General features: G+C 37.9%; 1 protein-coding gene across 4 annotated transcripts in view; it reads right to left on the bottom strand.

Annotated features, from left to right (window-relative positions):
* Positions 1-13,235, bottom strand: part of DCLK1 (doublecortin like kinase 1) — a 263,171-nt gene that overhangs the window by 63,590 nt on the left and 186,346 nt on the right. For 2 of the 4 annotated variants that reach the window (XM_054808104.1, XM_054808100.1), the window contains exon 6: positions 7,950-8,044. In XM_054808104.1, the coding sequence (XP_054664079.1) occupies positions 7,950-8,044 (95 nt within the window). Of the gene's footprint in view, positions 1-1,361; positions 1,970-7,949; positions 8,045-8,969; positions 9,119-13,235 lie in introns of those variants that run through there. The other 2 variants (XM_054808112.1, XM_054808122.1) reach the window with 2 other exon arrangements.

Raw genomic sequence — 13,235 nt, 5'->3', positions numbered from 1 at the left:
GAAACTGATCCCCATGCACCTTTACATGATATGCATTTCTTGGGATTAAGTAATACATTTCACGAAGACATTCCCTCATAACAGGCAAAAATGCAAGTAACTTCACAGCTGCGCACTTTTTCAGTAGAACAGGACAGCCTTAGGATCGGGGTATGGGGGGCGACTGTTCCTATCCCTGGGAACAGTTTTAGATCTGAAGTCTGAAGCAGGAATGGCAAAATGTGCATTTCAAAAGGGAATGACCTAACTGCTTCAGCAAACCTGCCAGAGCAATGACTTTCTCTCCAGGTGATACTGGAACCAAGTATTGAAAACAGAGAAGGTAAGTTTTGTGTTCTGCTGCCCTTTTACTTCTTTTTGCAAATATCCTCCATAAAAAAAAAAACAAACAATATTGATACAGTGAAGCCATAACATCACATGCCAACATTGTTGAGTTGCTGAATTTTCTTATGGACAATTCAGTCTAAAGAAATTATTTCACTAGATTTAAAAGTTGGCATGTGGCAGCTCAACATTTTCTGCTATTAAGTAAATTTTCCTGATTTCAAAATATATTAAATGACCACTAAGTAGCTCAAAAATATAATCTCTATAGATTTTTGTCGAGGATCAGAATCACACTTATTTCTAATTCTTAAATCATTAGTTTTTGAGATACTGAAAGGAAAGCTATAAGACAGTAAAAATGTGTGATCACTACACTATGGGCTTAAATACAACAGAAAAATTTTAAAGCAATATGCAACATAGGATGGGAAATATTGTTATTACGTAAATTAAAGTAGTCGACTAAGATTCTCACAATAAAGCAGCAGAAAACAAATAAAATTAGTAGATATTTGTTAAGCAACTGGTTATAATGCATGACCTACTTTAACACTAAAGGAGTTTTGCATATTCATGCTGTACAAAATGACCACCTCTAGAAATTACGAAAACAGAGAAATTAGGTCAATAGGAGGATGATTTACAGTACCACCATTTCTGTAGCCTTTAATTTTAAAATGCATAAAATGTCTTATTACAGCAAATAAAAAATGATGTTCCTGTCCTTAACATAAGTGAAAATAATCACTAGTTTCTCAGGCAAAATGTGTTTTTCCAAAAGGTGTCATCATATGCGTGTCAGATGATGCTGCTAGCCAGCAGGGCCCCATATTTCCTCGTTTAGAAATCTGTCCATATTTACTTGCAACACACGGATGATCAGTATGAACAGCTCTTGCCAGGTAAAACATCGCTGTTGCCTGTGAACACCCTTCTGTTTACAGTCATCGGATGGTAATGCACGGAAGAGAACTTGAACACTGCTCTGAAAGCATTTACTTTTTGTCCAGTGACCACATCGGGTTTCTTCATTTTCTTTTCATTTAGATAAAAAGACTAAACTTAGAGTGTTCCAAATGTGCGTGTCGGGATCAGACAGCGTGGTGCAAGCAGTTTAATATGACAGGTTTTTTCTTTTCTGCATTTTACCTATTCATTGGTAAAAGCAAAGCATTCATTAACTGTTCATACCAAAATGAATAAAGATACCTATGTTAAAAACAGAACATATAATCAGTACCTTAGATGATAAAAAGAGTGCTATTCATAAATGTGCCCACTATGGATTTGTGCGTTATATTCACCTTATCCAATCTTTGTTCCTTAAAGTGTGCACAATGCCGTTTTGTATTTGATGGACACATTCAATGGCTCATTCATTACAAATTCTTGCATTCAAATGCAGTGGTAAAGCCAAAAATACCCCCACCCCCCCCGAATTAATTTGGCCCCATGTTTTTAATATTAAATATGCAAAACTCTTTTGTGCAATTCACTATTACTGTAAATTAGCAGCTAGTCTCTTTAAAAATGTTAAACCTTCACCAAATCACAAACCATAAACATTGTTCCATTTTCTCTTTTACACTGAGTCTCCTACTGAATCCATATCATCCGAGGAGAGTGGGCGATACAGGTCCTGTAAGATGAAGTGCAGTATAGATTTGTTTATTGTGTTGGATTTGTTGCACTGCAACTGTCTTATATTCTTTTTGTTACTGTGGACCAGAAGACATTGTTTAACATAAAATACACATACTCTATATCATCAGATTTTTGGCTTCATGTCATACAATTATCTTTTAATCAACAAATAGATGGTTAGTAAAGAAAGCTGGAGTTTCAATGTACAACATATTCTAAGAGGCAATTTTTTTTTTTTCTTGGATTCTTTCCTATTGAACACTTTTAAAACAATATTTGTCTGTTCTGGAGAGTGTCCTAATTGTTTGGAAACTTGGCAATCTGAATTTAGTCTTAAAGGGAATATATTTCCCTTTTTGCTGTTTTGCAAACAGCAGTAGGAAAGTAAGTGCTTACCTTATCTAAGGTAACCAAAACTTGCCACCAGCTGGTGATACAGCGTGGATCCACCAACATCTGAGCCCTCAGGCACCGAATATTGCCGTTACCTATACCGTACTGACAATGGTATCTCTTTTCCACAGTTTTTCTGTATCTGTGTGTATGTGCAAAAAGCCAGCAAGTAAAGTCCCCCCTGCCGTCACCGGCTCTTTCTGACGGTAGCCAAGCAACCAGCTCATGACAGCAGGGAGAGAGTCTGAGTGTACGGATCCACTTCGGTTTTTCAACACCCACTCCGAGCATCCTCTGCCGGATCAGATAATCCTCAAATGCCAGAGGTGTTAGGGGATGACACATTGCCCTCTCCAACCTACGCAGCGCAACAATCCTTGCCAAGATACACACTAGCACTGAACCAAAGAGGAAGTTCAGTGAGGAGAAGCGGTAGAGGACAGAGTACTATCTTTTTAAGGTGAATTAAGCATGACTGATGGTCTAGAGAGGCACTGAGTAGGCGCGTGCCCAGCACACCTCATAGGCAAGCTCCCATACTGTTTCTGGGGATCCTTTAACTATAAAAAGTATTTATGAAATTAAAAAACCCTACAAGACAAAATACAAGAACACATGAGAATGGGAAGGCTGATGGAGCCAGCTTTAGGCTTGACCTTGGTTTAGGGGGGTTTGGGGTTTTTTTTTAATCACAGGAAGATAACTGAGACAAAAAATAAACCAATCTAAAAGCTATACTATAAAACAAGGACTACCTAAAATGAATGCTTTACAAATTTCAAATTTACAAGGATCTCAATAATCTATGCATGTTTATGTTTTATTTGCAGGCATGATATAAAAAGGATTTAAGTCTCCTAAAGGGGTTTTTCATTCCCTAGAATGTTTATTCTGCATGTATTCTGCCAATGGGCATGTGTACATACAGTAGCAGACATGTTAGACTGGCAGAGTGAAAGTCATATCTTAAAAACATTTCTATTTTGTTGTGAACAATCTAGACAAAAGAAGAATTTTAAACAGACAAGACCATCTCATTCTGAATACTAACTACTTAGTTAATTATTAAAATGTCTTTTGAGCATATACAGTTTGGGAATTTCTAATACACAGTGCAGAAAAAAAATCTTTGGATTTGTTAGGGAGGGTAACACCCCAAACATTTGAATACTGTCTTCCAGATGACTGCTCACTCCTCTGAATATAAAAAATTTGCATTCAGAACTTACAAAGAAGATACTTGTGAGAACTGACTTAAATACATAGAGACTATCTGTGTTTATTTTAATAGCTCTATGGTTGTTTTAAAGCAAAATCGTGCACAAGATTTCAGGATCATATTCTCTGCTTTTTCATATACTTTTAAATACTTCAAACTTTTTTAAAGTTTTCCTTTCTGCAAGAATTTTCCTTGCCTATGATTAGCCAAAGAGCTGTATTTCTGAAAAAAATATGAGAATCTATTTATTATTTTGTGTAGATTAATAAAAAGGCAAAATTTGCTGAATGAATAAGACTTCTTGACCACATACAACTCAAAAGTCCTTATATATATAGAATTTAACTTCTTTGTCTGATTAGTCGAGAGGTACCTTAAATCTAATCTTTTATTATTCTATAGGTTGTAGTCTCTAGGGAAGTAGAAAAAACATTTAAAATATTGGCAAGCAACAGAAAATCAAGTATAAAGTATAGAATGTGCCCACCTTAACTGAAGTAATGACTCTGATTACAAGACAGTGGGAAAATCAGCTCATAAAGTATTATAAAGGCTAGTCAAATAAAATGTGCAGGGTGCTATTACGTATATTTATTGTTATGATTGCCATGTCACCTTGTCTGAGTCTGCATTGTTAACTGTACTCTGCTGTGGTAGGAACTAATCTGCGCGTGCAACACTGTAGCTCTCTACTTCAACTGCTATAAACCTGAATTTCAGATGTTTTAAATCCTCTGTGGAAATAACACAATTAAGTACAGAACAATTTAGAACCAAGCATCTTAATTTCCTATTTAAGAATAAATATAAAGACAGAATTAAACTACAAGAAAGCATAAATATAGTACACAGCCTGCAATTTAAAATACTCAGAAAATGGTAATTGGTTGATAAATAGCTTAGATAGCTGATAAATGGCTCCTAGTTCACTTTCAAATCCTTGTATTACACCCATGAAATTAATCTTTCAAATCTTACTTTCCTCAAATATAGATTGAATTTTGCCCAAGATTATAAAAATATAACTTTCACTGATTTCTGAATTTCTGGAAACAACTCAGTGACATGCATATGCAAGTGAGAAAGGATAAAACTTTATCTTTTTATGTTCTGGCTTTTGAGGATACAAAATTTTATCTGTAGGGTTACAAAAGCGCTGTTTTCATGAATATGTACCACAGCAGCATTGTGGGCTTTATTTACATCAATGGAAAGCCTTCCAACAAAGGCCAGAATTCATTTTTTTTAAAAAGGTGAGTGATGAAATGTCAGGAAGTAAGATGATTGATCCCTATTTTAAGTTGCCTAATGCAGTCCATAATTAGAAGGAATATTTTCTTTGGAAAAATCTACCATCTCTACTCTTTTTACAGGTCTTTACTATTCATAGGGAGAAATCCCTCTGTGGAAGTACCTTGCTGTTGTGCCTGAGTTCAAAAGCATGACATCCTCTCACCTGTACTTCCCAGGAAAATCCCTGGCAGCCTGCCCAGACCCCTCAGCGTTTTGATGTACCAAGGCTACCTCACAGCATCAGCTGAAGAGCCGATTGATTAGTTACATCAAAGGGAATCAGGCTACGCTAGAGTCAACGCTCCCTATCGCCTTCCAGACCCAGTACACACCACTGCCATCCCATGTACCTGACAGCACGAGAGAACGGGCACTCCTCTAACCGCTCAGAGAAAGGGGGAGAGAAAAAAAAGAATTACACAGCTGAGCTGGCATTCCCAGGACCCAGCATCTTATTTCACTTCTGAAGCTGTAGCTCCCTCAAACTCCACATAAAGAGAGAAACTCAGACCAGTCAGAAACCCACCCATCACCATCAACCCCAGACTGTGGCTCCAGCAGCCAATGCTCTTCTTTTTGAGCATGGGATGCCTCACCTCTCAACACTAGGAACAAGGGGGGCACTGAAATCGGCCTCCTCTTCTCTCTTGTAAGTCTATCACATGATACCAACACTTCAACAACCTCCTAGGCAATAAACCTTCTCCTTCAGCTGGCTTGTCAGCCCTATAGCTGAAGCCGCTGAAGACAAAGCAAAATGCCTTAGGTTCAAATTTGGTTTATGACAACATGGTACATAAAATAACCTGTCCTCTTAATAAAATTTAAATGGCAACATACAAAAGATGGTACTAAAGCAAAACAGAACACCATTTATACTGCTAACAAGAAAATTAAGATTAGTAAGCACTGTTTAATGGCTGTTCATAGAACTAATTTAGTCATTGTGATACACATTATAACCTTTAACGACACAATCATGTTTTTCTACTGAAATTCTAGCTCACTTGCTTCACAAGTTAAATATGAAAGGAGCTGAAATAAATTCTCAGAACAAGTGTAAAGTTTCCATCCCTGAACTTCTGAGCAGTTGATTTTGTAACCTAAATAATATTATTGCAATGCATTTTTACATGATTGCAATCTATTTTACATGAATGTATTCCATGTTTTGTCAGGTAAAAAAAAAAATCTGTCTAAAATAAAGCCAGACAAGCATGAAAGGTCCCATACCAAGGTCAAGGGGGCTGGATATGAATATCTGAGAAGAGAATTCAACTCTTATTAATATCTTATCTCTCCTGTAGTTTACTTCAATATTTATTTTCTGTACAGTTAGCAATGTGATTATGTTACCACTATGCAGCCCTTCGCATCCATAATACTGCCATTCAGTGATCCTGTTACGCTTCCACATAGGGAACCCGGATAAGAAGCAGCCCATTCACTCTCCTCTTCACATTTGAAAGTCAGAAACCGTGTGGCAAACACCCTTTGTATCTAATGGTGCTGACCACATGGTTCCCACCCATCCATCCACAAACGTTAACAGATAAACATTTCTTCACTGTGGGGACAGAAGCATCAGTGATGGGGAAGGAAGTTCAGGAAAGTTACCAATGAAAAGAGACAGCCTTACAGCAAATAAAAATCCACTGTATACTGACATCATCCATCTAAACAGACACCCTTACATCACCAACGTATAATTCAGTTGGAAGACTCTTTCTTCCTCCTTCAGTGACTTATTAGTGATTCATTAATAAACGTTGAGAGTAAGAGCAAACAGGTGTGGAAGACATTGCATTCAAGGAGATTTTTCAGCACCAGCTTACCCAACTGAAACTCGCATCTTTACTCTCTGTGTACCAGATGATGAAAACCATGACACTACCCTGAGGCTTCAAGCTACCACTCACTGGCTATCTCTATACTGCAAGACCACAGTCAGCTTCCATATCTATAAACAAGTCACGGCAGAAACCCAGAGCTGTATCCCAGCCTGAGGTAAGACTTGAGCACGCACAATCCCTCAGCTCCCTGGTATCTACCAGACATGAAGAAGGGTACACAGGTTAGAAGGGAGTCGTGTCATGCTACAGCTATTCCTGATCTGAATATCTGGAATCAGGTCTGCACCAGTGCCTGAAGTCAAACACTGCCAATTTTGTACATAATCCCCTTACTTTGGGAGGCACAAATTATGTCTTTATTTAAAAACTGAAAAGGCAGAAAAAGCATGTGTTCAAACTGTGTTTATAAACAAGTCTGAGATACAGAGTACTGCCTTAGGGAAGCTTTCATTGAGAACTGATCACAGTTTAGAAAATAGCAGAAGAGAAGATACATAGACATCTGTCCCATTGCTTTTCAACAGATACAATTAATTAAATCAGCATGTGGAGCCTTTTGGGTTGAACAAGTAATATTTTGTCAGAGGGTTACAGCAGTAACATAGGTACTCCCTCAATTCTGGATGCTTATGCACATTGTAGATTTCTCTATACATGATAACTAGTGGGAACCTACCGCTACTAACAACTCGGGTTCAGCAAAGTGACTGGCAAGTCTCGTGCCGCCTTGGTACTGTTAGTATCTTCACTGCACAAGGCTATGATATCACAGCTAATCCACAGCTAAATTCCACAGCGCATTCTTTCACCTTGCTTCAAAATCAAAACTGTTTGTAGGTTTTGTAAGTGACATAATGCCCATGGCAAATTAAGAACAAAAGAAAAAAAAAGTCTCTGACAACGTGAACATTTCCTTCCAGTTGCTAACTGTTTGGAAAAAGAAACTAAACCCAAAAAAAGTTTTGAAAAAAAAGGAGAAAGATACCCCTGTTTTTCCCCTCAAGGATAAACCAATTCCCAGCATACTTAGCATTTTGACAGACACAGAACAGTTGCATTCCACTTCAGAGTGTTGTACAAACACAACAAGGACCATAGCCAGGCTCTTCCACCCTACGACTCTACACGCAAGGAATCAGTGGGGAGAAGGCTATCGGATATGGCTATGCTGGATTCTCCCAAGCCATGCTCAGAAATCAGTTTCCTTATTTCCTTACCCTCTGTTTCCGTAGGCTTCCTGGGCTGGTGGGAGATGGGCTTGGAGACTTCCCAGAGCGGGGAGTAGAAAGCTGGCTACCAGGGGTTCCATTCACTAAAAGGAAAATAAATTGAAAAAAATAAATACAAGGCATTATTAAAAGAAAAGAAATAGTTAAATCTTTTCATTCTTTGTTGAACAGATCAATTTGCTTTTGCTTAACATTTTAAACATTAAATAAGGTAATTCACAAAAGAACTGTTTCCTCAGAGTTTTGGCTCATGAAGCCAATTTTTATACAGAGTGCAAGCAAATAATCAGCAAACCTGAAAAGACTGTTTAGTCAATGGCAGAGAACAGGATGATGTTTTCTTAAACTGTATTGTTCCTGTGCTTGAAAGTGAAGGGGAGCAAGGTGCTTTGTTAACCTTAACAGACACTTGCTATATGTAAACCTTTTCATTCCATTGAGTTATGGTTTGAAGTGCTACCCACCACAAATAAAAAGCAGTATTGCTTACAAGAACAAATCAGCTGCTTGCTGTTCCTCACTCATTCATTTGAAGAGATTTTTGCAATACTATCTGACCCAAACATCACCTCAGACTTAACCCAGAAGGACTTTCTGGAGGCAAATAAATGGAATGTAACACCTCAAGTCTGACTTACAGCAAACCATCACTTTCTCAAATAAGTAAGTTCCTTCAGATATGTTCAGTGCCTATCATTTTAGAAGCATCTTTTGCATGCACGTGACATTATCCATTAAATTAACAAAACAATACCAGCAGAGGACAGAATTCTGCTACAAAGCAATCACATAAGAGGCTATCAATAATGTTCACACTGAAGCACTCATAGAAACACTACAAAGCGTGTATCACATATATATGTAAATATTCTTAAACAAGAAACTGTTATTATATCACAATCCATATTTGTCAGCACCAGGAAAAACAGAATCGAAAATCAGATTCCCAGATTCTGAATTTTAGGAGAATATTTACATACCAGGATATCAACAAGGCATTTGACTTACCTTCTATGAGTTCTAACATGGACAAAATCTCACTGTTTAACCTGATAACAGCAAGCAGCAAAATTCCTGCTCTGTACTAAGCCAAGCTGTAGCCAAGCTGAGAAGCAATGGGATTAGTTAAGGATAGCTGGGGCTGCTCACAGAGTGAGCTGAATGCGATGCAGGATTCATAAGCAGAAGCCTTTTCTGCGTAAGGCTGACGTCTTCAGAGCAGCAGTGGGAGGTGCAGGTGCTGTCTTAGGGCTACATCAAAGGTGTCAATTAAGCATTATGCTGCTGCTTCACAACGCTGAGCCACCGCAACCCCCACTCGCTTTCCATGGAGCCCCAAAAGCCTAAGCAATTTCATATGCTGTGCACTGAATCATAATGAGGTGCCTTTGGGGGCAATATACCAAATGACTCATCCGAAAATCAAAATGACAATAACTCTTGTAAAACCTTGGCTGACTGGCAATCTAGCAAATGCTAATTACTTTGGATCATACAGTAGGCATTTTTAATAGATTCTTCTTACTTTTTACATAATGCATTGTTCTCACTGGCTAATACTGGGCCCGCATATTATAAGAAAGGAACATGTATACCTACCATACCACACACATCAATAAAACAAATTCTACTGCATGATAAATAATGATCGCTTAATAGTGCTTAGGTGCGATGAGTGATCAGACCTCAACATCACTTTGTGCAAGGCATTGTTTAAGGTAAAGGTGCAACGTGTTTGTATAACCATAGGAGCAAGATACACTAATTGGATTTAAATAGGCTGCTTTTATAGAAAACTATTCCGCTCATCTAGGCTTCCAATTCTCTTTGTACAGAGGACAATGGTTTGCACATATCAACACTGATTCAAAACATTGCACTAAGTGTGTGTGGGAGAGCACATGTATATGGACTCGTTCACTGAAGTTCATACAGCATTTAGAAAATACACCACATAGGTCTGGCCAATACTATGGTCTGTGATTAAAAGAAAACTTATTATCAATACTTCTGAAAACATTGAGGAAAAGACCAACAGGAGGACATTAAAAATGAGCTTTTTGGAATCTCAAACTTCTAAAGTTTTAAAGGGTTTCTTAAAAACAAACATGATATTATCTAGCAACTAATACTAAACTACTACTTTTCACATGAAGCTAGTCCTCAAGACTGCTCAGTAACAAGCCTAGTGCTCTGCCTTCTCTGTAAATCAAGCAGATCTTCTTAGGTCTTATTATGAGAAAATCTAAGATAACAGATACACTTTAATAAACCTTACAGCACTAGACACCGGTTCCTGTTCCTTATAGATTGAGTCCTTTCTCATAACTTTCAACAATAGTTTTTCTTAGAATTACTATTGCAATTATTCTGTCCTGAAGGCAGAGACTTGAGGCTACCAAGTGGAACCAGACAAATAGATGCCATGGTGTGTTTGACTCTTGATATATTTCCCACATGTACCATGTACCCACATGTGGGATGGGTATCTATTTGAGACAAAACCCCAAAGTATTATAAACCCTAAAAATTACTGACTTGCCACCACCAGAGTATCCAGAGCATTTAAGCTAAGCTCCAAAGCTCTCCCCAACAGCAATTTTTAAAAAGGAAAAGCACAATATTTGTGCTTGTGTTGGCCATCTGTAATATGTGAAATCAAGAGCACAATTAATAGATCAAAGCCTTCAGGAGATTTAAGTGGAGTTTGCTCGTCTTCTTACCCATATCCGAAATACAAAGGTGCTAAGAACCTAAAACACATACCAGGATTTTTGTGAGGATACCAGGACTTCCTATGGAGACTTGTTTAGGAAACTCTAGAGATGACAATTAGCACTGGGGATGAGATTCCTTTTACCAATCTTTAGGTACCTACAGTGTAGGCTCCTACATCTGAAGCAGTTTTCTAGACCTCATTTTAACCAAGTTGCTGTCGTAGCATGAGTTGTATCATCCCCAAGCAACCATCTAAAACAAACCTGATGAACAATGTACTAGGAGCATCCACTGCAGTGTAGACTTCTAAAGTTAGGCAAGACAAATCCAAACCCACGCACCCAGAGGTTTAGGATATGCTGGAGATGAAGTAAAATCATCAAAATTCTCCCCAACTACCAATTTTGGTGGATTTTGTTCCAAGCGCAGAACTCTATTTAATAAACTCCGATGTCTGAAGGTCATACAGAGTCTACATTAGAGTCAACCTAAACAGGAACTTGAGTGACGTGGGTTCTACTCCCAGCTCTCTATATGCTTGTGCACAACATCAGACAAGTCATGTCATCTCTACCATTTCTCTACTTAGGCTTTAAGTTTTGCCAGAATGAACTCTCTATGCACATTATGTTGTCTGTCTTCTGGGTGCTCTGCATACCTGGAGATATACAATTACTACTGATATTATTAATGCAGTGCTTAAGACAGACATCAAATGGTAATTCCTAATAATTCCCCAGTCCACTCCAGGGGCTCTCCTTTTTTATCTTCTTGTTTATGGCTTGCTGGCCATTCCACTTCTGACTCTAGTTCCTTAAAAGTCATTATATTGAATTTGGAAATCGAGTTGATATTAGGTGCTGTGTAGCAGGAAGAGATTGGACTGATTCTGACCCCCTTATTGAACTCCATTTACAATCACAACACCATTCTTACATATGCAGCTTATGATCAGATAACATGCCAACAAATATAGGAAGAGAATCTATAATATTTAATAATAATGCATTCCTGATGAGTACAGGAATATAGTTTAAACTGCCTTAAAATCAATTTCTGGGTGGAATGCATACTGGTTGGAAACTGCATTCCTGTCCAGTGTCTGCACTGCATTTCTCACTAACTGATAGAGCACATGTTCCTGCAGGGAACCCTGATGTAGATAAAGACATATGAAATTGGTAAATCACTATTGTGATTAATCATGTTATTGAGTGAGACGAGGTTTCTTGTCACTTTTTATTCATAAAATGGCAGGGGTCAGAGACTTCAGCTTAACACACAGCGCCCTCCCATCATCTCATGAAAAAGATTTATCCATTCAAAATTTCACAGGTGAAGTATGTATTAAAAAGCTAAAACAATAACAAAATTATTGTGGCTGCTCTGAGCAGATGTATACAACTGCTTAGCTGTGAACTCCTTTCCTTGCTCTCCTGTCTTGCTGAGGATGCATAGCAGGTCAAGAACCTGTCTTTGTATTTGTTTTTCCAGCACCTGGCACACACATGAATGTAGAAAACCCCGCAAAATAGAACACTAAAGCTGGATACCGTCATCTACTGAGATAAATAGAAAATAGGTTTTCATATGAAGATGTTTATAACCCAGTGAAAATGCTGTAAACAAAAAGTACTTTGATAGCATTCCAATAAACATGTTTTGATAGGGCATCTTTTTATTAAATAATAAAAAGTGAGAAAATCTGAATTAAAGTATCAAGTGCCAGTCTGAGAAACAGACAATGCCACTGCACTGTATTAAAATCATACTCTCCTATAAAACTGCCTGTTGATGTGTTAGCATCTTGTACTCTGTAAAAAATGTTGAGATGACTCTGTGTTTACAAAAGTGGTTTGCCAAACATAAAAGTGTGTGTGAAGAGGAAAGAGAAGACTAAGGGAAAGGAATGGTGCAGGCTTTTTTGCAGCCACAACTTATTCATGACTAGGACAGCCAAAACAAAAAAAATTATTTACAGAAGACATAACAGCATGTGTAGGTCGTATTCAGCAACTGTTAGCTAGAAAATGGTGATGTGAGATCACTACTTGACCTTGTCTCAATTACTCCTGTAGTTTCTCGCTGTCCTTTCCAAAACAACATTTTCGTCTCAAGATTATGTAGTTACAAATTAGGGAACAAACCATACCTTGCCTTCTTGTTCCTTCTGCTTTTGTATTCTACTTGTATACATCTCGTCATTTTTGTCTTCATTCCAAAAGACAGTTTGTCCAGAGCACCACATTAAGCAAGTGCCCTCATTATTGTTCCCCGGCAAAGACAAGGCTTTGTAGGTTCTACCTTAGCATGCAACTGGCTGAGAAAATTCCCAAATAACCAGTACTGCATTCATTTTAACTGGTGCTAAACCATCCTTTTCACATTCAATCTTTTCTAGAGTTTATGTCAAGAAGTTATGCAGACACAAGAAGAACATCTCCCTGCCAATGAAGACAAGGCTTGACAGACCCATACAGAGCTTTCACCTCATCAACAGATCAACAAAGGATCACCTTCAGCTCAGGTTTACATTCCTGTCCCAGCAGTCACCCA

The sequence above is a fragment of the Grus americana genome, chromosome 1 (genome assembly GCF_028858705.1).
Source record: "Grus americana isolate bGruAme1 chromosome 1, bGruAme1.mat, whole genome shotgun sequence".
NCBI classification, from domain to species: domain Eukaryota; kingdom Metazoa; phylum Chordata; class Aves; order Gruiformes; family Gruidae; genus Grus; species Grus americana.
This window is presented reverse-complemented; position numbering and strand designations above follow the sequence as displayed.